The sequence below is a fragment of the Anopheles stephensi genome, chromosome 2, assembly GCF_013141755.1.
Source record: "Anopheles stephensi strain Indian chromosome 2, UCI_ANSTEP_V1.0, whole genome shotgun sequence".
Taxonomy (NCBI): Eukaryota; Metazoa; Arthropoda; class Insecta; order Diptera; family Culicidae; genus Anopheles; species Anopheles stephensi.
In genome coordinates, this window is record NC_050202.1 from 83076063 (window position 1) to 83101033 (window position 24971).

At 47.5% G+C, this 24971-nt stretch overlaps 2 protein-coding genes across 6 annotated transcripts; one reads left to right on the forward strand and one right to left on the reverse strand.

Annotated features, from left to right (window-relative positions):
- Positions 1-9623: 9623 nt before the first annotated feature.
- On the reverse strand, positions 9624-16098 carry LOC118502480 (transmembrane protein 26-like). The gene is made up of 6 exons (XM_036034710.1): positions 15825-16098; positions 14115-14794; positions 13891-14050; positions 11818-11889; positions 11289-11531; positions 9624-9960 (listed from the first exon to the last, which is right to left on the reverse strand). The coding sequence occupies exons 1-6, from the start codon at positions 16016-16018 to the stop codon at positions 9624-9626; spliced, it is 1686 nt and encodes a 561-aa protein (XP_035890603.1). The 5' UTR covers positions 16019-16098.
- Positions 16099-16616: 518 nt separating this feature from the next.
- LOC118505708 (sorting nexin-13-like) lies at positions 16617-24610 on the forward strand. Of its 5 annotated transcripts, XM_036041871.1 has the most exons (10): positions 16617-16750; positions 16835-17066; positions 17143-17249; positions 17923-18408; positions 18636-19736; positions 19808-19963; positions 20065-20180; positions 22071-23177; positions 23248-23603; positions 23679-24610. In XM_036041871.1, the coding sequence occupies exons 2-10, from the start codon at positions 16954-16956 to the stop codon at positions 24091-24093; spliced, it is 3957 nt and encodes a 1318-aa protein (XP_035897764.1). In that variant the 5' UTR covers positions 16617-16750; positions 16835-16953; the 3' UTR covers positions 24094-24610. The 5 variants fall into 5 exon arrangements, with proteins under 5 accessions (XP_035897764.1, XP_035897765.1, XP_035897766.1 ...); XM_036041872.1 differs by having other exon boundaries at positions 16747-17066; positions 18639-19736; XM_036041873.1 differs by having other exon boundaries at positions 16747-17066; positions 17974-18408.
- The last annotated feature ends 361 nt before the right edge of the window (positions 24611-24971 follow it).

A 24971-nucleotide genomic window follows, 5' to 3' on the forward strand; every position in this document is an offset into this window, starting at 1 on the left:
ACAGCTCCCCGCTGCTCACGCCATTTGTCTTATCTTGTGCTACACTCTTGGCAGCAAAAAAACAATTGCCAGGAGGCACTGGCGGGCAAATCGATCCGTTCCGAATTTGTACACCAAGCGGGGGCAGGGGTGCGGGTAAATGGATTTCCACCAGCGTCTTTTGCTTATGGCACTTGCGCCTCTTTTCTTCACTGAAACATGTGAAGCATGACCGTCTTAGAAGCTGCTGCTGCCAGGTGTCGGCCGGCGCCGGAAAGACACTCGACAGTGTGTGTGTGTGTTGTGCCGCATCGGAAAACACATCGAACGAAAACTTTACCGATGAAAAGTTGGCAAAAGCTACACCCCCCCGTTAGGTACACCACCCTCCCCTAAACACACTCCCCTGGCGGGCACGTTCGGGTTGCGATTGTGAACACAGAATGGAAATGCAAATCGACTTCCATACGCCACGGCAAGCAACATCACCGTATCGGCAAAAGCGGATGATGATGGCTGGAAGCTGGGAAAGGATAAAGTTTCTTTTCGATAGCTCCCGATTCGAGCGCCAATGGATTGCATTTTCCGATCGGACGGGCATTGGGCGGGAAGTTCGAGGAGAGTTTTCTTAAGGAAATGTAATTAAATGGAGATGAATGAATGTGTGAAAGCAGCAGCAGCAGCAGCCGGCACACGGGAGTATGGACGCACGCAAGCAAAAAGGAAAGTTTATTTTAGAGCAACACAGCTGGTGGCAGAGTTGGTGTTGGGGGGGCAGCTTTTCCTCTGTTTGCTTTAAAGCGATTAATGATGGGAAGTGTGTTGATTTAAAGCTATTTCTATTTTTGTTTGATTTGTTGGATTATTATTATGATTAAGATGTGCAACTTATACGCTACTCTGTGCTTGGAAGTTGGATTGATCGATTAGCATAATTGGTAAGACGATGCTAAGCAATAACGGCCGGCGGTGGTTCAAATCTTGGTTTTGTACCAATGGGCAGAACTTTTCTAGGAGCTTCACTGGTTCAGGTAAGGGTGGTTTATTAATCCAAAGTCCATATTTATTCCACTAATTCCTGTAACAAATCGATTGATACGTCAAATAAGAGGGAGGAATACACACGTATTTTTTCATATCTTGTTCATTCACCTCCGGTAAGACCGAAAAAGGCATGACATGACTGGACAGAATGTGTTCGATTAGGACGAGGAATGTGTAGCATTTTCGCCGCACATACCCCAAACACACAGCGGCTGGAATTTGGCTGCATTTTCCCCCGGACAGGAATGCTTTCACATATTCAACCGGCATCCAGATAAAAAAGGGAACAGACGATAGCCGGCGGCGGCACAGGCAAGAAGGAAGGAAGCGCAAGACTGTCTATTTGTTCGGTGACCAATATTATTTTTCCCCAAGGCAAATACTACATTCTCGCTGGCTGCCATCTCACTCTCTCACTCTCTCTCGCTCTCAGGGAAACGATGAGGAATGGAACAGCCATTTCTTCCTATCAATCGAAACTATTCACCCCCAGCTGCCACGTGGCAAAGGCAAACAATAGTGTCAATATTAACAAAAGATATTCATCTCGGCACCTTTTTTCCACCCCCCTCTCTCATTCGTCATTTAATTTGCAATTCGAAACGCACAAAAGTGGAATTAGTTTCCGAAACGTTCCACCAAAAACCCTTACCACAAGGTAAGCAATTAGATACCCGTACGGTGGCAAATGTGTAACGAAACACAAGCTTCACAGATCAGAACAAATAGCGGTAACAGCAAGCGCTGGAATAACGATGATGATGATGATGATGATGATGTGGAAATGTGACGAAAGTGCTTAATTGATTAGCTTTCCCGTTCACGGTCGTTGGCAGGCAGATGAACCGTAAAATGCCAAAAACCATCCAAAGCCGCCAAAGACGCCATACGTGGTGGAAAATGTTAACTTTTCCCGCACGGTTCCCGCGGTGCAGCTGCGGGATGGAAAAGGCACTGGTATGTATCGTTCGGGAGAGAATTATCAGCCCGGTCCGGGGTATTGATCGGTGCCGCACGGCTCGTTGAAGTAAAGTGTTTTTCATCCTCAGCCACGGCCGTGATCCTTCGTTCAAAAATGGAAATTTTTGGTCCGTGTTTGAGGTTTTAGATCGAAACAGTCCTATGAAAATCCCAGCGCACACGACGACGTCGAGTTTGGATGAAGCAATAAATCATAAAGACATGTTTAATGGGACGGTAGGTTTCCGGGAAATTAAGATGTTGGTTCGGTTGCGGTATTGAATTTAGCACCGCTCAACGCAAAAGCCCGGTCTGGGTGGAAAACCTATTTTAAGGAATGCTCGCGCGGATTAAAGGATGACTTTCACCAACGATTTTCATTTAAAAAGCATGTTTATTGAGTGGAAAAAGGTAGCGTACATTGAATTGGAGCTTTACCTACAGTCGAGCTTTGATCTTACGATTTGTGTCAATGAAGTCGGTAGCAAATAGGTGTTCCTTCAATTTTTGATTCAAGCATAACCTCAATTAAAACCGAGCTGGAAAATGTATCGCTCAAATGGGACACATTGTACCGCTTTGTATGGTGAATGTTTGCCGTCTGTGGTATTCAATTAATGTTGTTTGTTTTGGTGCACAGATTAATGGTGACTCACATAAATTTCCTCTTTATTGTGCTTTCGTGCACAGAAGCAGCGTTAATAGATACAGAGTTTAGCCCACAATTTTGTTTGATGGGATTACAAAGAATTTTCCTACCCGAACAATAACAATAAATCTTAAAGTAAATGACAAACGAAAAGTGCTTTCGCAAACACTTTCCACACTAGCCGGCATGGTGAGTTATGGTGAAATTCGATCGTCCGGAGAACGTTCGATACTATTGACAATGATGTTCATTTATGTTTATTTGTGTTCATTTTCCCGTCAAACGGTAAACAATTTCGAAAATCGTTTACACGTTGAGGGTTTTGCGGTGAATATACTATTTACAGGCTGGAACGATCGTTGCCGTATGGAATAAAATCCGATTAAATACTCGTATGTAAATACTCGTTTACCGATGAATTGGCACCGTATGTTTGCTTCTATGCTGTCTTTTAGTTTACAAAACAGATCAATACAATTTTTACTTTGGGGTCCTGTTTCCCCTTATATACCATTTTATTCCTGAAATCCGCTAGCAATCAAAATAGTGAGGTTAGTAAAACACGAATGACCCACACCGTTCGATGAGGGTTCCAACCTCGATTGTGCATCATGTTTTGTAAATTTTTTAAACCAGCCTACTATGATTAAATGCTTCTAAATAAATGTCTCTAACGCATTCGAATCGATCGAAAACATGAATCGGTTCTGATTGTTCTTAACTACCTAGTTTACTATTGAGCCCGTTCTTAGTGTAAGTTACAAAAAAAAACCTGAAATATTATGATTTTTTCTTTTTTTATAGTGAGGGCAAAGAAAAGCGGAAACAGACCAGAAAACATTGAATACAGAACCAGCGGCCGTCCGCTGAACCATAAAATTTGACCACTGAAGTATGCGCTACTTAGCTTTGGTAGGTTGGACTCTTTTGTGCCAAAGAAATCGCACAGCTTCCCAGCAAGGGATTAGGTTTTTCCTTCTTTGCCTCTTTGTTTTTGCACTCCTGGTCAGCTAGGGCTCATGGAATCGAGCCTCCGAAAAAACAGTGTGCAGGGAATAAAGTTTTGTTTGCAGAAACTGCGCCAAAAGTAGCGTAACAAACTTGATGGCAAAGCCTGTGCCAGAAGGCTCACACAGACGCGGGTGGGTGGATAAGTTTTGAGTTTTTTTTACCCTCCCCGATTGCACTTCATCTCCCTCCATGGAACTGTCAAAAGAGAGAAAAATCTACGCAACTTTCTGAAGGAGCCAGGGAAAGAGCTGGGACAAAGGTGAGTGAGACGCGAAAAGGCTGGCTACATTATTTCTAGCGCACGGTGGGTAAGAAGGAAACCTCACGAGATGGCACGAGCTGGGGCCAACCGCCGAGTGTACTTTACTTTCTGATGTGGCACCACTTTCCGGTCCTACACGCTTCCGGTCGCAGTGTGCCCGGTCGACTGTGAACGCTGCTGTCGGTGAGACGGCCGGAAGCCTCGAAAGTCGTCGTCAGCGTCGAAAAGAAAGAAGGCCTCGGAAGGATGCACTTGCCTGCCGTGTACCAGCCGTGTAACAATGACGGTAGCACAATGTGGAGCAGGAAAAAAAATGGCAACAAACCTGTGTGCGTCTATCTCTCTCTCTCTCTCGCTCTTTACACCGGGGAAAAGCGTGGTCGATTTCTCGATTTCTCTAGAGATGATTGAGATGAGACGGGCGATACGACGGACGGATGGCCCCGGAAGCTGTCAAAACGGCCGTACACGTCGAACGCAGCCACACACACACACACATACTCTTACACACGCAGTGGGACACTCACCGTTGACACAAAATTCCACTCAAAAAGAAACGTCTAACCCCCGGGAGGGATTCCTTGTGCTTGTATGCCACCAACACCACAACGTCGGCGGTGGTGCGTCTCATCGATCTGTGGCCGTCGTCTTCAGATTTTTTTTTTGCTCGGTTCCTCCCGAGACCACTGTTTTCCCTCGGTACACAGTGGCGTGCTGTACAGCTTCCTTCGCGTAAGGATTCCTTTATACAGGCCCGGGACCATCATGGAGCGAGCGCATTCACGAGTTTTGGGCTCAGGATGTAGTATTGCGCCCTTTTTTTTGGGGGGACAACTTTAATTTATTCTCAGCACAATTTCAATCGTATTGTGTACGGCGGCGTATGAATTGAACGAAACGAAACGGACCACAATGCCAGGTGTGTGTGTGTGTGTGTTTGCGTGTTGAGGCTGGTAGTCAGAGGCACGGTGGGCTGGCGACAGTGAGCTCTCCGCTAGACATTACGCACGCGAAACCTGTATTGTATTACATGGAATTATTATTTTTTTCGCCGGAAATTCATTCCACCAGATGATGTTTACGGGTAGCGTGAATGGAAAATTTAATAATGAATGCAATGCACCATTCATTATGGACGTTCAACAGAAATACTTTCCTTTTTTATATGTTGTATTCTTTTTTAAGCAATGCGTTACAATAATAATGAATAATATATCGGTATAAGAGCTCTAATCTTGTGTAAGTACAGGAGATTTACCGTGTACCAGCTCATTTCAATGGCTGTGCGCTGTATTTTTTGTATGTAATTAAAAACGTGGAATTGTGCTACATTTTCATTTCAAAAAAAATTCAATGGAATCGTTACTGATATGAAATATGATAAGGCTCTTATTATGGCATGTAGGGTTTGCGTTATGGAGGACCGTCACTTCGATTGATTTTTTTAAATTTATATTATAAGGTGAATTTTTAAATTAAATGTATGCACAGATGGACACAGTTTTGATACCTAATATAAAAATGCAAATCTATCTCTCTCTCTCTTTCTCTCTCTCTCTCCCTCTCTCTTTTGACGTAACGATCTTTTGGGTTATGTCTGTGATTTCTGGCTTACTAAACTTTTTTTTTCATAGACAGTGCACATTACGGGAGAACGGTCCAGATGGGATTTGAACTCCGATTCTGCCTGCCGTGTGACGAGCGGTGTCGGACGGTTTATCACCGGGCTGGGTGAAATTTAATACATTTTTATTTAACATCATAAAAATATATATATCTAAATTATACGTTAATTAAATGTAAGTTCACATAGGCACTTTGGTACAAAAAATCAGCATTCAAGTATTTTTAATAAAATGGCAGAAAAATTGTACGCCATTTGCGCCGTATCGTAATTTTAATTAAAAGCTCGAGGAAAGGTGACATTATTTTGAACATAATTCGTTTAAATTAAATTAAATTCAAGCTGAGTAACTTAAACATTGTCAATAAAGAGTCTTCTTAAGCAAGGATTTAGGTAGAAAATTGAACTGAAAAGAAATTATTTAAAACGATTTAAATTGCTTCATTTTTCTGGGTTTTAAATTAAAATTATTTTATTCACACGCTTGCCAAATTAAAAAAAAACTTGTGCATATTTATTGCTTTCCTTCTGTATTTTGTGAAATCATTCAAATGTTATATTCGTATCAGAATTCACTTTGTAATGTTAATCAATGACAAGACTTCCCTTGAAAGTGCAACGTTCAATACAATTCATGCCACAAGTGTTCATGAATTCGTTGATATCTTTCCGCTGAATGATACCTTTTCTCCGACGCTTTTTGTCTTCAAATTCCGGCACTCGAGCACCATTCAAACTTGCTTCTTCTGCACTCTGCCTAGGCCTACCGGGAAGCAACCAGCCAGCCTTCTAACGGAATCTCTTCGTCGACCGCCTGTTTCCAGTGCGACTGGTGAATAGTTTTACCCCTTGCCTTTCATTCTTTTACGCTTCTCTTACCATTCCCATGCCTGTGAATGTACTTGAGGCCATTTCGACGAAAAGAACTTGCCATTGAGAAGGCTCCAGTGGTGCAGATTCCTCTGACGTCACGTACTACGGAAATAGCCCCAGCAAAACAACGAAAAGAGCGGGGGCTTGTTCACACGAAACTAGATTCCAGGAGCGTAAAAGCGGAGCGATCGAAGAAGCGAAAAGTAAAGCGAATTGAATCTAATTTTCCATCCTGCCAGATTTCCTCTACATCTCCCAGTAAACAGAGCACTGCCCTCGAACACTCAGCGTGGAGTGGAGGGAAATACAGGCGAAGTAAATATGCTTTTTCATCCGCTCAGAACTTTGGTTCGTGGGGGGGGGGGGGGGGTTCTTTTTTCATCGGCAAAAGTACCGATGCTTTTGTCTCCTTTCGCTTCCAACTACAACTTTTCGGGGTGCTTCAGGCAGGAAGGAAAGCTTCACCTGTTCGTTTTCGCTCCCGTGCGCGCTAATACTATTCCCGATTCCTTTTCGATGTTTATTTGGCATCCTTTTTTTTTCACCTTCACCGAACAATCTACCCAAACCAGTACACGCAAAGCGATTATATTATGGTAATGATAATAATAAAATCATACCGCGCTACGTGCTCGATGGAGGCGCCTGGTGCCTGGTGCTGCACCGGCACAAGGTTCCCATCGATGGGTCGCGGTAAGTGCAAATCAGCTTCTTCAGAGGGTGAAACACGCTCTGCCAATCAATAACTTTTCTGTGTTCGTAATAAATTGAATCTCCGCGCAAAAATCATCAAGCGGAAAATGTAGGAAGATAATATTTAAAATGTAGGTCTGTTCATGCTACTCCTTACAGTTCCAGCCCTTTAAAGCTATGTTTTTTTTTATTGTCGTGCCAAATACACAATAATCGATTGTTTCCGAACTGGGAAAGTTTAAGCAACAGTCAGCCGGGAGCAACGTTCCCTGCCCGACCGACTTCTACACATCGATTATGAACTCTCCCCAAAGGCGGCTTCACTGCACATCCACAATTCGTCGGTTGCACAGGTTTTTGTGTAAAATTCATACCGATTTTCCCCACGCAAATCGTCATCTCTTGTTCGCTTTTTTGTTCGCCTGCTACCCGGCGTGACTTTTGCCACACCAGCACATTCACTCGCTCCGTATCAAACTGTGCCGTGCCGGCGGATCACCATAACCAAGCTACTCGGCATGTTGGGGCCGGTGTTTTTGTGTGTGTGTGTGGGGTTTTGGGTTCTGTTTTTTTTCTTCCTCCTCCTCGAGAAACCGTTGGAACATTCAATGGGCTTTGTATTCAGCACGCTCTGTATCATGGCACCAGCAGACCGGGCGCTTCAATCCGGTATTCAAATCTCGGTATCCGGTGAAGCGTTACGGTGGCTTTGTGCCGAAAACCTAATGGGGAAAACGAGTTCGATATGGTGTGTGTGTTTTTTTTTGTTACCTCCCTTTTTTTGATTCGGTTTACTTGAGTTTCAGTTTTTTTGGGTGCTACATTTTAGGCACGTTGAAATTTGTATCCAGCCGTTTGATGCCATTGACCTTGTTATGTGCAAGTTTTACAAGGTTTTTTAAATATTTCTCTCTTGAGTTCTGTTTGAACTACAATAAATTCCAATCTCTATATGACATTTCTAAAAATTCTTATTAAATATATCATCCCCGGGAAAAAGATACCAACAATCCCAATGTTTCTCTTCCCATCGACACTCACATGTGCGGACCAATCTAATTTATTGGGATGATTTTCCACGAGCGGCAAACCGTTTATGGTACGATTACCGAAAACATATGCCACCCAATTATGGTAATTAAGGTTAGGAATGTGCGACACACGACGTCATACAGGTAAACGTGTGTGTGTGTGTGGTCATGAATACATTTGTTCAGCGATTAATCGTCGCCTAACAATTTTGGTAAACAAACAAACCTTCCCCGTCTATGAACAAACACCCAGCCGAGGGGGTAAAAGGCTTAGCTTTATAGAGTTCGGTTCGATATTGGCTAGTGCAGAGCTATCCAAAGCCATTGTACACCGAATAAAGCGACGAGGTACTTGTTGCGTACCATTATCACTTTATGATGCGCTTCCTTTCTTCTCCGCTCACAAAAGGATTTTCCATCCGCTTGGCGTTGCGTATTAATAGCTTACCCGACACTAATCCCTCCGATTATGTTACCGCGTTCGTATCGATATTCGAACCAAGAGGGGAAAGACAATCATCACACGCCACCGAGGCACGCACGCACACGGCTGACCAGGCGTCTCCATCAAGCGCAAGGACAATTGTGGCGCGGTACGTGCCGATTACGACGATACGGCCTATCAATGACAAGTGTGTATTATCTTCATCACAATCCGAATTACACGCACACAGACAACGAAACAAAAAAAAAAAAAAGTAATCGTGCTCGTCAACGGTGGATGAGTGGTTTGCTTATCCCAACGCAAAGTCGGCCCGTAATCCACGTCCATCACGTTGAATTGTCCGAAATGGTCTGCTGATGGCAGCTTCTCAGCTGGACACTTTTAGCGAGTCTTTTTTATGTCACCGGTTTTATTTACCGGTGGTAAAAAAACCCCCCGAGTATGATGCGATTTTGTGTACCAACAGACTAAAAAAAACGGATAAAACGTTAATGGTTTTCCACGAATTATGGCTACCCGGGAAATGGGTGTGAAGGCACTCGGGAGCACTGCGAGAGCTTGTTGGTCCGGCAATTTAAACAACCAACTGTGATGCTGCGCTACACTATCACAAAGTTTTAATCGGTTTCGTTGTTTGGGAATTTGTACCAAACACTACATTTCGGGTCCAAAATCACCAATTTTGTTTTAATACAATCAGATTCATATTTATCAACTAAAAGCCCGCGCTGCACCACGCTTCGTGGAGGTTGGTTCGATTTTTTTTTTCCTGAGCCCCCATTTTCCCACCTTTCCAGGTGGTCAGGTTACAGATAAAACGAACATTTATCGCTTCCACACAAAACTGTTTGAACCTTCTTTTGTTTGGGACAGGTTGCCGGGCTTTGTTTGCCGAGATTTATCTCCCGGAAAAACCCTACTCAGAAAACCCGGGCTCAGATGGCAGGTCCTGGTTCCTGTGTCCAGTGTTGTCCAAACCAAAACCGGCTGCCCAAAATAAGGGAGATTCCTCGTTTTTAGAGATCACATCACCAAAAATTGCGGTCGGCCATTTATTCCGACCCGGAAAAGGACTCGCTGCTGGAAGCGGACGATGATCCGGAGGAGGAGGACTCTTCGTCCGGTGGTGGTGGTGGTGGTGGAGGTGACTTGTCGTGCTGTGGCGGAGGTTTCGATTTCTTCTTCCGTCCGCTGGACGTTTTTTCGTGGATAATCTCGAAGCTACCACCACCGGCCGTTGTGTCGGTTCCGTTGCGCCGTTTTCGCTGATGGCGCGTCTCGGTGCCAGTGTTGCCATCCTCGCTACGATCACTGTCCAAGGAGGTTCGTTGCTTTCGACCGCGGCTCCCAGCCTGCTTCGTGTCCGCGTGTCGGTTGGTGGAAGATTTTCTGCAAGAGCAAAACACAAGAATAACACGTCCGAGCGATGAGAAGATGGTAATGATGGTAGCAGGACGATGCCTGGTTGTATGTATATTTATATCCTAACGTGTGTGGATCCTCCTCGCCCGAGCTCGTGGAATGGGAATCCGTCCGTTCGTGAAGCATTATTCCGGTGAAGTTATAATGGAATAAAACTCCGCCGAGGTGGAAACATTGCCCTACTCATCTTGTGTGTGTGTATGGAACACACATCATCATCTTGTGTATGATGTTAATGCCCGTGTTTTTATCACAAGTGGCACACAATCATCCGGCAGCGTGAGGAAAGGCGAATCCTTTCCTCCTTTCGAGCGAGCAGGCGAGATCTCGCGTCTGTGTTCGCTTCGAAAAACATTCATCGTGTGCGTACACATGTGTTCCCCTTTGCGGCTGAACATCCGGACGATAATTTGTTTGGCTGTTAGAAAGGCTGGTAGAGGAACGGGCCACAAGGATAAGGCGCGGGACACGAGACACACGATTGTTACAGGATATCTTTCTCAATTAATATTAATCCAAAAATGCCGTCATTTCGGTTCGAGATCTTGCCGCTAGCCTTCGGGCTAGGAAGAGATGAGTTTTTGGCAAAATGTCCTGGATGATGTAGCAGTTCCGTGGGGTTGGGGGGCTGCAGGAGACAACGGGAGGTTTGCAATGAAATGGGATTACGTGCGATCGGGCATTAGACTCGGTACGTTCTCGAGAAAAAATGGCGAACCATAAGATGAGCGTGGTACCTCCCGGGTATCAAAGCGGTGCCGGCTTCACGAGCGCAAAAGGGATGACCTTTTTCCGGGAAAACTGTAGGATCGATTTGTTTTTCGTGAGAAGCAGGAGTGCAATGTATCATTTTGTGAGCTGCGTGTGTAAGCCATATTGTTGCGATGGCGTTCGTGGATGGTTAAATGTGGTATTTTGTGTGTTTATTGCGAGAAAAAAATAATAAATAAATTAAATAAGCCAAACAAGCATCCAATTTGTGGTTGAAAATGTAGGTGCTCGATTGTCTATTGCTTCGGGATTTGTAATCCCTTTTTTGAGCACTCCTGTATCTATCTCCTAATTCTCGGTTTGTTCTTGTTCTTGTTCTTGTTCTTGTTCTTGTTCTTGTTCTTGTTCTTGTTCTTGTTCTTGTTTTTGTTCTTGTTCTTGTTCTTGTTCTTGTTCTTGTTCTTGTTCTTGTTCTTGTTCTTGTTCTTCTTCTTGTTCTTGTTTACAACAATTTACCCAATTAAAGGTGTTTTGTGCTCCTGACACAACCCAGGAACCATCTCGTGACGAGTTAACTGTTTTACCTGTCCTTTGCGTCCTTTGCCCGACGTGCTTCACCTTTTCCCGGGCGCCGTTCGCCCTCTGACAGGTTGCAATCATCATCTTCCACCGCACCGCCATCACCGTGGTGGTTCGGTGGATCGTCCTCATCCGACACGGTACCGGGCCGCGGTTTCACCGTCGCCGACCGTCGCTGACGCCGCTGCTCGGCCGTCGTCTGACTGCTGGCGGTCGAGTAGCCAGTGTCCTTGCGGGACGAGGACGACCTGCGGTGGGAAAAGTTCATGCGTCAAATCGAACCAAAGGCAGTCGCACGCGGCACGGAGGTGCCAAGAGAACAAGCGAAATGTTGATGATGATGATGAGGTTTGACAGTCGTTTTGCGAAAGACACACTCGTGCTAACGACTAAATGCGCAACAGTGGCGTGCCGTCACGGGTGATTAATTGCGCATAATTAATCGTGCTCACGCCAGCAAGTGCTTGGCGCTGCCCCGTACCGGATTAGTTGTGAGCCGAACGACCTTTACGCTTACAAATGGGCAACACTTACCGACTTTTCCGCGAATGCTTCGACTTTCGTCCGTCCTGGTCCGGGTCATCATCTCCAATGTCTGCCACTTTCCTGTGGAGGTGGGAGGAGGAGAGGAAGATCAAATGAATAAGAGGCTGTACACAGACAACGACGGTCCCATCGATCGGCTTTGATGAGACGGTTCGGTTCCCGGTTCCTGGAAATGGAACTCGCGCAAACAGTGTATTTGTGTGCTTCCTACAACAGATTACGATCCCACCACTAGGAAAGTTTGCCATTGATGCAAAGTTTCGAAATAAAAGCCCACGCTCGCGGTATAAATCCTCTGTTTTCCGGAACGGGGCAAGCAAAACACACTTCATTTTCCCACTAGCACGCTAACCGCCGCATACCTTCAGGCGCAATCAGACGCAACCGCTCTATAAGTCGCATTAAAAGTGCATCGTTTCGGTGGGGCAGTTGTTGCTGATGGGCAGAGGGAGGTTTTGAAAATTGCCCTCCCGACTCACCAGTCCAGCACACAGGTGCATCGGTGCTTTTATTGTTGCGGAACACGGCAACTTCCAGAAACAACAGTTACGAATGATGGGATTGCGTTGGCCAACCGAGAGAAAAAGGGGAAAACTTTGGCTAGCTCGTCGTCCCGGGGGATCAATTCGTAGCACGGAAGTTACAGTGGCAACTCTCAAGGTCGGCTAGCGACCACGGGCATAGCTTCCGGTAAGCTTTGGCACAGTTCCTTACCTATCTTCCGGCGAGCTTCTGGAGAAGTCCTTCTGGTAAGTTCTTTGTACCGGATTGAGAGCGAAATTTACAATCGAGGGAATTTTAAATAATGCTTACAACGTGTTTGTGAAGACCGTTTCCAAGTTAGCCCGATCGTGTCGGGATGGGATTGCCGGTGTCAGTTTGGTGTCTGATAAAAACGAAATCAAACTAATTATGCCGAAGCGCAATCGCCATTAACATAAATCTTTAAACAACTGTTGCTTTCGTGGTTTGGACTTGAGAGTTTAGGAAAAGTTTTACGCTTTTGGGGAAAATTTTACTTCAGAACGTGACGTATTTCCTCGCAAAGTTGTTCTAAACCTTCCACCAAAGTTTCTCAAGATTATAAATCACGCAACAAATAATTAATGCGCTAGCTTACATCCTCATCGTTAAACAAACAGCTGCTGGTTGATATTCCGCCTGCCGGCCGGGAGAATGCTGGGCAAACAGCATTCAAGATTCCTTACTCAACGTCTGGTAGCGCAAACAACTGCAAATAAACGGTTCATTCATTCCAGGCACGAAAAGATTCAATTTGGCAGTGAAAAGTATCTGCTCCGCAGCCCCCGGCTGAGGAATCACGTCCATCGACTCAAATCGAATCATAGGTTTATATTTCCTTTATCCGTGCCACTATTACCATATCTCGTTTGTTGGGCAATCCTTTTTCTGCGCCAGCCCACTTGCAAAATAATCGATAACGCGTCACAGCAGCAAGCAGTTCTCGACCGCACGCGGGTTTCATACGCAACCGGAAATCGGAGGCCTTCACTCACACTTTCCGAGACGGCTTGCTCCGTCGAGGACACCGGAAAACGGCATCGATTCAGACTCCTTTCCGACGACGCTTCCCGTGGCCTACTTTCAGGCGCACTGCCTCTGTCAGCCACCGCGTAACGTCCGTCGTAACGCTAACGGACGGAATGATTAATGTTTGCTCCCTGTGGGAACCAGCTCCACCGCCTACTGGGTTTCGCGAACGATTCAGGTGCCTGTGATGAAGATTTGCGCTTTTACGTGACCGCTTGGCAGCGAGTTGTACGCAAAGCAAAAACCCGAATGGCATGTAATTAGTGATCGCTAATAGATAAGCGGAAGCAAGAGCCCGTTACACTTCTTTGAAGCAGTGTCTAAGCCTCTTGAAAACCAAATAACATTGCGGGCTGTAGCAGCTTCTTATTAATAGGATAATTATGTTATGAAAAGCAACATTTAATCCGCTTTGCTCGGCCCGCTCAATGGAGTCGAACTAAACTGGTTAACCTCACTAATGGCCTTTGCTTGAGTTCTGGTGCGGCGGGAAGAGAAAAACGCTCTTACCTTTTGCTAATTTTGCGCTGCTTCTGCTGCCGACTTGCCGACTGCTGTTCGGCCCGTGCCCGCATCTTCAACCGCTTCCTGGTGGCGGCCGCTTTCCGATTTTCCGAATTCACCACGTACAGCCGGTAAAGTTGCAGCAGTATCACGAGCGTGTTTTTGCCTGCACGAAATCGTTTGGGATGGATTTAGTAAGCGAATCTGGCGCGAACCGATAAATCACTCACAGGTGAAGAAGATGTTCATGTAGGTGATGATTTTGTAGTGCACGATGATGAGCAACCGGAAGGTAAGGAACGGTGCGTCCTGCAGCAAAATGTTCAGCGCAATGCCCCACACATCGATGTTACAGCAGGCCACATTGCAGCAGCTCGTATCATCGGCCCCATCCGGTCCGGTGGCCCTCGGTTGGCTTCCACCGCCCCGTGGTTTGCGGGCACGTGTCGCCGACAGAACGATGGTGAACTGCAGCAACGACCAGGACCAGATGCTAAGCGTCAGCAGCACCAGCACCGGTTCGTTTGCAATCTTCGCATCCTTGAAGGAGTCAAAAAACTCGATAATGTCCGCCGCCGTCCCGATGTACACGAGCAGCAGCTGGCTGAGCTGGTCCCGGGTGAGATCTCCCTTCGGCAGCATCCACCGGCCAATGATGAGTACGAGCATAAGGAACTGCTCGATCAGCGTGACCCACATCTCGGCCGTTAGCTGGATGTCCGGCAGCTGAATCTTGACGCCCAGCATCTTGTTCAGGTCCTTCAGATCCTTGCCGACCGTCGCCGCAAGATTGATGGTTTCGTTCAGCATCTGGTCCTGGTACCGGGTACGCTTGTCCAGCTTGTCCAGCTCCAGCAACCATATCGCAGGGACGATACTGGACAGGTACAGAAAGACGGACGGACAGAACCTGTGCAGCAGGCAAGCGACAAGGGCAAAACGCAATTGTATCACTCTGGACAGTGTAAGTATTTATTTTAATTTACGAAGAATAGATTTGTTTTCCATGCAGCTGGCAGATTGGCCTAGACCGGGACAGCCCACTGATATTTTAAAATTAGCTAAAATAAATGAAAACCGTTATAAGCTTCGCTATCAATCCTAATACGGTGGTGTGTCTGTCGGTGGCACATTCGCTTGCACCGTATACATCGAGCCCTTCGCCCTAAATCAACAAAAATGTTGCTCTGCGTCGGTAAGTAAAACTTTCCCATTAAAACCTGGTCCGTCGTCCTTGTGGGTGACCTTCATAAAATGATTACATGGGCGAAAAATTGTGCGCAAGTTGAAGCTAAAACTGCTATGGATTATGTTTAATCTAAATTTATGTTTTCTTCTCCGAGATGAACATGGACGACCACTTTCTCCGGACTGTTGCCAGTTGTTTAAGCTCGATCTTACTGGCGTCGCTTTCCATCATTGTAGAAGCGTTCCCACCAGCCAGCCAATCGGTTGGGCTGGGACTCTCACTCTCACCATGTAAGCACGTTATAAATTCGATTTTTCACAACTTGCGATAAGACACAACTTTTTCGGCATATCTACTTCTTCGTTTTTTCTTCACCAAGGGCGTTAGTTACTTTACGGATGGATGAAGACACCGGACGGTAACTTTACATGACGCGACACGAGCAGTGAAATTTCACCTTTCTTTACACCATCCAACCTTTGTGTCCCTTGGAGAATGAAAATTTCCATCTTGAATGAATCCCAACAATAGACCACCAGACAGAGCATGACCACACCACGCAGGGGAGAGAAAAAATAGAATCACTTCATCGTACGGTTACGGCAGGGAATTTGTCTCCATTCTCCATTCTCAATAACCAAAGTGCGGTTCGAGGACACGGCAGCAGGAAATTAGATTTTACGGTCACAATTTTGTTTGCATCTTTCCTCCCGAAAACCACTGCACTCCGGTCCAGTTTGTCGGTTCTTACCAGCGCCATTCCTGGTTCTTCTTGATCGCCAGCGTAAAGATGCCCTCGATAAAGAGTACGCCGATCGGGGCGCACAGACACCAGTAGATGGGTTCCTTCTTGTTTTGCGTCACCTGCCAGATCGCGATGAACCCGTGGGCGGCAAACAGTATCCTCGTGAGGGTGGCTTTGAACGTTGCCAGTAGCTTCGCCATTGGCTGTGCAGTCGCCGATCGGTTTGCGGTTGGTTTGCTTCACTCGACCGTTATGTCAACAACACCGTTGACCAATCGCATCAAACGATCGCGCTCAACTAACCTGCCAAATGGCCCCGGTAGCAATTGGTACGCCTTTCGTCGGTTCCAAGCCTGGGCGGGAAAGGAAACATGACCAATCAAGTCGAACAGTGAACGGGTTTCGTATTGTAATCGACACCACAATGACGGTGGCACGATTTGCGATGATTTGCAAGAATCTTCCACGCGGTGTGGGTTTTCATATCCAAAAGTGTGCTGCATTGGGAACGGTCACGGAGCTAAAACCCCTCTCTATACTGCCTACAGTACCCTAATCTGTTTATTATCCTATTTTTTGAGGAGCTCCCTGGGAGCATAGTAGCAGCACAACCAGCTTCAAAAGATGGGATCAACTCCATAAAGGATTAGTATATTTGAAGGTGTTAGAAAAAAGTATGTAGAGTAGGATTGCTGGCACAATTCACTAACCGTAATCGTAAGAGCAAGAAGTTATGAGTTATTAAAATTATTTATTTTTAAAAAAATCACAGATCGTTTGCACCTCTTTCTCGAGATAATGTCCCAAAAACCGTTAACAATTTTAAATCCGCACCATCGAAGCCCAACTGTCACCTGTCAAACGCTGTATGACAGCTGATCCGCGAACGGACCTGCCGCCACATCAAAGTCCATCAAAACATCGCAACATATGTAAGCAAAACAAAAGTCACTTTCGTGTTGTATTTTCGTGAAAAAGTGTTTTTCCTTTTCCCAATGGCCCTCCTTTCACAATAGCGATGCTTTCCATCACGTTCACCGTCACCGCCTGCCCGCAAGTGTTTGAATCATCTACGGAAAGCACAGTGTAGAATGGTTTTCATCGAGACGTAGCTGGCCCCCGGGGGAATCAAAGGATGGAGTTCAAGTACGCCAGCTGGATAGCGCTCAGCGTCGCTGTGTCGATCAATCTGTTCGGAGTGTTCTGGGTCACGACGATGGTTATCGGTTTGGTGCTATTCTTGCTCGGGTAAGGAAGCAGGCTTATCAGCAGCCCTCGTTCCTCCCTTGTGTCACCCATGCTCAATCCATTCTTTTCGCCGTAGGTTTCTGACCATACTGTACTTACAGCACAGCGATCTGGACAAATTCCTCGACAGTGGGCTGCTGGAGAATCCACTGGACGAACCTAAATCGTTGGGACTAAGCATCGGTATGTAGAGTGAGGCCACCAAGCGCATGCAAATCGGTGCCGTTGTATGCCACCCCCTTTAGTTTCGGTAGCTTTTAATTTGTTCCTTAACCCCGCGTACGTACCCGTCCGTACGATTGCGAATTGGCTGTTTGTGTTGTTTTGTTGTCGGTTTGCTTTGTTGGTTTTGGTTTGGTTATGTGTTGCTTAACGATGCACCTGTGCAATGCACACGATCTCATCCCGATTGGACAAAACGTGTTTTGGAGTTATGATTTGTTTCATTTATTCACCCTTAAGTGTTCTCATACCGATTGCTTGGATGTTGTGTTTGCCATTGCCACTAGCAATATTCAATCGCCTCATCCGGAAACCCCATTCTTTCTTCTCTCTTTCTCTTTCCTCTATGAAACACACACGCCTATCTCTCTTTCTCTTGTCACCACATGAACCGAAAACAAACAAAAAAAAAAAAACTCCCAACCAAAAACAAAATGTTGCCATGACATGCACCCGTGCACATGAAATCGTCAAAAACCAAAATCAAAATCCGCCATTCTCGTTACTATCTGCTATCGGTAACCGTCACGCGCACGGTCGCACGCTAACCCCGGGCATCCGGTGACCGGTGTGTCTATTTCCAAAACAATGCTACGCCTTTTGCCACATAAAAACCGATATCCCGCTCGAACAGTTTGTGACCCTAAGCCCGGTAATTTGCTGCTCATTTCGCCCAACATCAAAGTGCAAACCGAATCGAACCGTAATGCGAAAGCGCACAACCAGCACCATCCGCCGGGGGCGGGCGATTCGTCCGCGACCGGGGGCGCCGGCAATCGCCGGCGCAACTTTCTCGATGCCGGAATCGAGCTGCTGTTCAAGAAGCGCGAACCGCGCACCGGCGCCAGCGAACCACCGGCCAAGTCAAACACAATCACGGACCACCTTATGCACCGTGGCCACCATTTGCACTTCCACCAACGGGACCATCATACCATTCTAGATAACAGTCCGGAAGGTGGGCCGGCTCATCCGATGGCGACGCAGCCCCCACCCAATCGGCCATCGCCCGGGGAGGAACGTACCCGCTGGAGACCGTTCGAGAGCATTAAAATACACACGGACAAGCGGGCAGCTGGAGCGGACCACGAACCGGACAAGCATCGGAGTAAAAAAGATGGTAACGTTTGGGGAAGTGGGGGGGGAAACGGTGGGAATTGATTACCGGGGGACGATGCTTTTGCCATTTTGTTTGTTGTAGCGTAAGAAGGTGTAGGGAGGTTCGCTTGTGACCGTAGGAGGTAGAGGGACACAAAGCTAGTGCTAGCGTAGAGCAACTCCGCTTGTAAAGGAGACCGCCAAGAACGACTAAATATCGATCTACTCTCTCTCTCTCTCGCCTTCCAGTAGGTAATGTTTCCATCGGAGAAGAGGTATCGGTAGCGTCCACGCCACTGTCCTCGTTTAAATCGTACCTCACGCACCCTACGGACATTCTGCTGCACCACCAGCACCGGCAAGACACACCGCCCGGTTCGCCGAGGAAGAAAAAGATCCTCAGCGGTAACAAACCGATCGACAAGCTGATCCACACGATCCTCGACTACGTGGTGCGTGATTTCATCGATTCCTGGTACACCGTCGTGTCGGACAATCGGGATTTTTCCGAGTGCAGCATACGCACCAGCATCGAAACGCTCATCCTGCAAATCTGCCAACGCGTCCGGTCCGTCGATCTGCTTCCCCTGATGACGACCCGCCTGATCGACGATCTAGCGAAGCACACGCGCTTCTATCGACTAGCCACCCAGGAGGTGGCGACCGGTGCCAACAGCAAAAAATCCTCCACCGGCACGGACCCGAAACGCTCGAAGCTTCACGAGAAGCTGTCTCCCCAGCGGCGCAACCTCAAGGTGGAAGGGCACCGGCGAAACAAGAGCGAAACGGATCTTACCTGGCAGCTGGGCAACGCGGCCCTGCAGAAGAATGTGGCCAACTCCCGGTTCTACAGCGTACCGGCCGACGAGCAGTCGTCGGTCGATCCGGAAACGATGCTCCTACACTCGTTCTTTGGCTTCTGCGAAGAGTACCGCAGTGAGTGTATGGATCCGGAGGCGCTCAACGAGTACCTCAGGCAGGTGTCCGAAACGGTACTGTACTTCGTGCTGCCGGAGGAGGACTTTAACTGCCTAACGTTGCGCACCTTGCTGTGCAATCTGCTCGCGAACAGTTTGCTGAAGCCCATGCTGAACACGCTCGCCGATCCGGACTTTATCAATCTGCAGATTGCGAAACAATTCACCAAGGATCCGCCGGCGGGCGAGTTTCTGCTGAAGATGATCCGCCAGTCGACGGATCTGTCGGAGCTGCGGGCCTGCCGGCAGCTGATTACCAAAGAGATGGACGCAAAGTACAAGGACAGCAGCTGTAGTGCCGAGCTGGCCAGTCTCAAGTACACGCAGAAGCTGATCGATCTGCGAATTAGCCATCTGCAGAACAACAAGAATGGTAAGCGAGGCCCGCTGCCGAGTTCTGGAAGGTCATCGATGTTATTCAATTTTGTTTTCCCCCCCCAAAAGACTTTGGCAAGACGGAACGGGATAAGGCGTCGACGAATTTACCACAGCTCAGCCTGGACGACATACTGCGGAAGGAGCTGGCCGTGTTCTACTATCTGGACTATCTTAGTGTATTAAATCTGCAAAAGTATGTGATATTTTATCTCACCGCTCAAGGTAAGGAAGCCGAAGAACCGAGCTAGTTCCCGATTGTTTGTGGATGCTTTTGGGGGGGAGGGGCTCATTGGATTCATTTCCCATTTCTTGTGTTGTGGCAGAATGGAAAATTAGCACCAGCCAATGCTTCTCCGAGATGCAGGTAAACAAGTCGAAGCTGAGCCGGGAGGAGCTGCTGCGAAGCATCCGGGAGAAGGCGAGCACACTGTATCAAGAGGTAGGCTATGCCGTGGGAAGCAACTATGCTTAACACTATCTATCATTTTTATCCTGAAGAGAAGCCTATACAGTTGACGATTTGCACCCTTAACCGGGGGCTTAACAGCTTAACTAGTCCCAAGTCTTGCCTGCAGTCTCGGAAGTATATTCGTCCACCGTCTCTTGCTGATGTCCTTTCATCGAATCAAAGGCCTCTTGAGAGCTGAAGCATGAGAGCATCAGGTTGCGAGAAGTAGAGTTCTCCAAGATAGCTCGGGATCCGGAGTCTTCTCTGATGTTTACTACTGGTAAAAGACTCGAGAAGGCACCTCCCAAGAATCTTTTGCGTGCAGCACTGTGGTTTGTCATTTTTATGGCACAGTGGGATTTTTGTATGGTCATAACTCGTTCCTCAATACTGTTACTGGACAGCGAGTAGAGCATGATAGGTAAAAGACTCGAGAAGACCCCCCTTAGAATCTTTGGTAAAAGACTCGAGAAGGCCCCCCCCTGACAAAATTTGTTAGGCGCTGTAGGATTTACGCCTAAAGGTATGCAATCCGCAGTACACGTTGCGAGAGCTTCACAGTGAGCTTTCAGTGTGCTTTCAGTGTGGTCAAAATTGGTTAAAGAAAGTCGAATAAAATATTGTTATTATTTGATTAAAATCCCCTCTCCGCTAACCCTACCATTCATTTTGGGTAACAGGGGCTTCGTACTAGTTTTCAGTCGCACTAGGGGTGAACAATCGGGCCAAAAACATGCACGGCGTTCTCGGACGGTAACGGAACAGTTATTCGATGAATACTTGTTACCTTGCATTGATATTCAGCAAAGGAGGAAACATAAGAATATCATAATCTCAAACCACTTGTTAAAATGTATTGTATCAAGTTCTACTCGCTGTCTATTAACAGTATTAAGGAACAATGCACAATGTTTACATCAAATGGGTTTTGACCATACAGAAATCCCACTGTACAACAAAAATAACAGGCCACAGTGCTGCACACAAAAGATTCGGTAAAAGACTCGAGAAGGCCCCCCCTAGAATCTTTTGTGTGCAGCACTGTGGCCTGTCATTTTTGTTGTACAGTGGAATTTCTGTATGGTCAAAACCCATTTGATGTAAACATTGTGCATTGTTCCTTAATACTGTTAATAGACAGCGAGTAGAACTTGATATAATACATTGTAAAAAGTTATTTAAAATGTTATAATTCTTATTTTTCCTCCGTTTCGGAATATATATGCCCGTTAACAAGTATCCACCGAACCAATGTTCCGTTACAGTCCGGGAACGCCGTGCATGTCTTAGGCCCGATTGGTCACTCCTAGCGTGACCAAAAATTATTCCGTAGCTTCTGTAAGCCAATATAAATGGTCAGAATAGAGGGAGGGGGATTTAATCGAATAATAAGCATTATTTCATTCGACTTTCGTCAACCATTTTTGACCACACTGCAAGCACATTGTGAAGCATTCGCAATTTGTACTGCGGTCTGCATACATTCAGGCGTAAATCTTACAGTGCATAACAAATTTTGTCAGAATGGGGGGCCTTCTCGAGTCTTTTACCTTACTACTTATTGCTGTGTGTTTGTTGCTAATCGCCAGCAGCCTAGCTCTGTCAAATCCTCTGGCTGGTATCAGCCTTCTTCTTCTTCTTCCCTGGCACTACAAAACCTCGAGAGGTGTCGGCCTGCCATTTCTGGCTTTCTGTGACTTAATTTTACCCGTTGTAAAGTAGTCAGCTCTGCGTACGGGGAAGCGGTCTGGATGGGATTGGAACCGCGGCCCTGTCGTGTGAAGACCGGCGCCGCTGTCGCTTCGGCCACCGGACCGGTATCAGCCTAGATCAAACTAAAAATATTGCCCTTTCCCCCCCCCCCCCCCACACTCGTTCCAGTATCTGCAACCCTCCTCGCCGAACTACCTAAACATCGACCCGGGGCTGATCGAGGCGCTCAACTTCCGGCTGAACGATCCGTCCATCCAGCCGGAAAACACGTGGTTCGATTCGATCTGCAAGTACATCTACGAGAAGCAGAAAAACGAGGAAGTGTTCCTGAACAACTTCTACCAGAGTGTGGCCTACAAGCAGCTGCTGCGCGAGCTGGACTTTCACAGCGCGCACGATCCGGACCTGCCGTCGCTCGAGCATTTGACCGTGTTCGGTGGGCTGGGGCTGCAGGGTGATAGCGCAAGCGACACGAACAGCGGCGACATTCGGTTCGACGAGACGGATGATGATGAGGACGCAGCGAGCCTGACCGCGCCCACCCTTCACGGGCCACCGATTACGGTGGACATTAGGGAGGAGCACGATGTGAGGGCTGGCCTGCCGGTGCTGAAGAAACCGTCCCCTTCCAGCCTGTTTCCCACGACCGTCAGTACGATCAAGCATGCCCGTTCGCACAGCGACTGTACCGGGATGTTTGCGGCCATTAACGATCTCAACATCGAGCAGCTCCGCCAATCGTCCGACTGTTCGAGCAACGATTCGGGGAACGAGGCGCCAACCGCCGTGTTGCCCACGAGCAGGCGCATTCCCGCACCACAGCTACATGCGGATGAAGCGAGCTTTCAGGGCCATACGGGACATCACCAACACCACCACCACCAGCAGTATAAACACAAACTGTCCGCTCGGATCATTAACACGGCGATCCACTGCGAGGGCCACTACGCGGTGTACGCCATCCAGGTGCACGTGATCGAGGACAATCACCACAAGAGCTGGCACATCTATCGGCGCTACTCGAAGTTCCTGGAGCTGAAGAAGCTGCTCGTGAAGCGCTTCCCGGCCCTTGAGCGGGTCCCATTTCCCGCGAAGAAAACGTTCCAAAACACGCAGCGGGCCGTGCTGGAACATCGGATGGAGATACTGAACCGCTTTCTGGCGGAGGTGTGCGCGAAAGCGGAACTGTCCGAGGAGATGATGGCGATCATCCGGAACTTTCTCGAGCCGGACACGGACGATCGCAAGATGCACGGTGGACCGGTGGTGAAGACGGTACCTTACCACTCTCCTTCTTCTAGCTTTCCGCCTAGTTTGCTAAAGCGAGGTGCTCTTGTCTTTCCAGATCGAAAGTCTCAAGTCGGGCATGAGCAAGATCCGCAACATGCCGGACACGCTCGTCGGTGGCATTTCGCGGATGTTTGTGAGCAAGAGCTCGCTGAAGGAGCGCAGCTTCTACGACATCCAGGACATTCCGACGCTCGAGCTAAAGCAGTCCGAGTATCCGGCGCTGGCCTCGGCACTTAACCTGCTGGACGAAGTGTTTGATCTGCAGAACAAATCGCAGTGGTTGCGCCGCGGGCTGATTAACCGGTTGCTCGGTGCGCCCTGGGTTAGTCATGCGACCAACAAGCGCATCATCCAAACGGCCAGCAGTCTGCTTGCGCCGGACAAGCTTGAGGCGGTTCTATCCTCAATATTGTACGTGTTCACCCGCACTCGGGGTGCTTCCGGGGTTTGCGAAAGGAATGCGCTAATGGAATGGCTTCTTTTCAGGAACAACGTTTGGCCGGAAGGCGATCGGTTCAATCCAACCACACCGCTGCGCGAAGACAGTACCCGGCTGCGCACGAAACTGGCGGCCAAAATTTCCCTCTTCGCGCTGCTTTCCGACGATCTGAAGCATGTGGTCGGGTCGGTGACGTGCAACAGCGGTCTGCTGAGCTTCTTCCAGATGCTGCAGAACCGGAAGCTAAACACCCGGCTGCTGCTGATCCTGTTCAACCGGCTGCTGGTGGTGATCCTGCAGACGGAAAACATAACCAAGCACGCTCTACTATCCGGCGGGCCCGGCGGCACGAACGCAGGTGAACGGACGAACGGGGCGGACGATACGGCAACGGCGACGATACGCATCGGCACACCGGCACTGGTGTGCTCCGGGTCGCGTAAAGCTTCCAGATACTCGTAGAAAAAGAAAAGAAAAAGTAGTTAACGGGGACAAACCCCCCCCCCCCCCCCCCCCAGGGAAGACCCCCAACCATTCCGACAGTATGTGCATGCAGCGAAGAAACGAAGCGGTATTAAACTACAGAGATGCTCCACAGAGCGTTATTGGCCATTCCAGCAATTTTTTTTGTTTTAATTCGTTAATGGTTTTGCGTATTGGCTTTTTACAAGTGTAGCTTTTACCCTATTGTCCATTCGAGCAAGGTTTTATGTTTTTAGCTTTAACAGAAAGAGAGAGACACACACACACGCGCGCGCATATCGTCAAGGTGCTTAAATTTTGCGTGTGTTGGCCATTTTTACTTTGTAATACATAAGTTGCTTCTTTTCCTGCGCTTAATCGTATGTTGCCGATGGGTCTGTCTGTCTGTCCGAGTGTGTGTGTGTGTCTGAGGCTGTCTTCATTACACTTAGTGGATTATTATTGTTGTGTAGTAAAAACAAGAGAGAAATAAACAGAATCAGAAACAAAAAACCAATACCATGTTAATGCTTATAGTCGAGTTCAGAAACAGTAGCAGGTTATCATCGAAGGAACTCGTTCCAGGGCCGATCCTCGATAGGGACGACTCGGTATCGTTTCGATTTTCCGGTCAGCGTCTTAGTATCTGACCCGCTAAACAGCTCAGCTAACTCTTTTCGTCCACAGTCCTCACCAACATAGTCCAACAAATGCTCACAAATCCTCACGAATTTCCAGGTCCTAGAGCCTTCTCTAGAGTTCTTCTAGATCATGAGAGCTTCAAAATGGACTCTATGACCTCCTTCTATAAATTTAGATGAGCTGAAAAAGCCATCAGCCTTGCGTGCTGACGCATAAGTCTATAATCCAGAAGTGCT

Bases quoted from the DNA above. Each gene is read 5' to 3' on its own strand.
- LOC118502480 (XM_036034710.1), bottom strand. From the start codon at position 16,018: ATGGCGAAGCTACTGGCAACGTTCAAAGCCACCCTCACGAGGATACTG. The intron at 14,795-15,824 runs GTAAGAACCGAC...CCTGCTGCACAG, and splicing joins AAGAACCAGGAATGGCGCTG to GTTCTGTCCGTCCGTCTTTC. The intron at 9,961-11,288 runs GTAAAACAGTTA...TTGCTCTTGCAG, and splicing joins GCAAAGGACGCAAAGGACAG to AAAATCTTCCACCAACCGAC.
- LOC118505708 (XM_036041871.1), top strand. From the start codon at position 16,954: ATGGAGTTCAAGTACGCCAGCTGGATAGCGCTCAGCGTCGCTGTGTCG. The intron at 23,178-23,247 runs GTACCTTACCAC...TTGTCTTTCCAG, and splicing joins GTGGACCGGTGGTGAAGACG to ATCGAAAGTCTCAAGTCGGG. The intron at 23,604-23,678 runs GTACGTGTTCAC...GCTTCTTTTCAG, and splicing joins GCGGTTCTATCCTCAATATT to GAACAACGTTTGGCCGGAAG.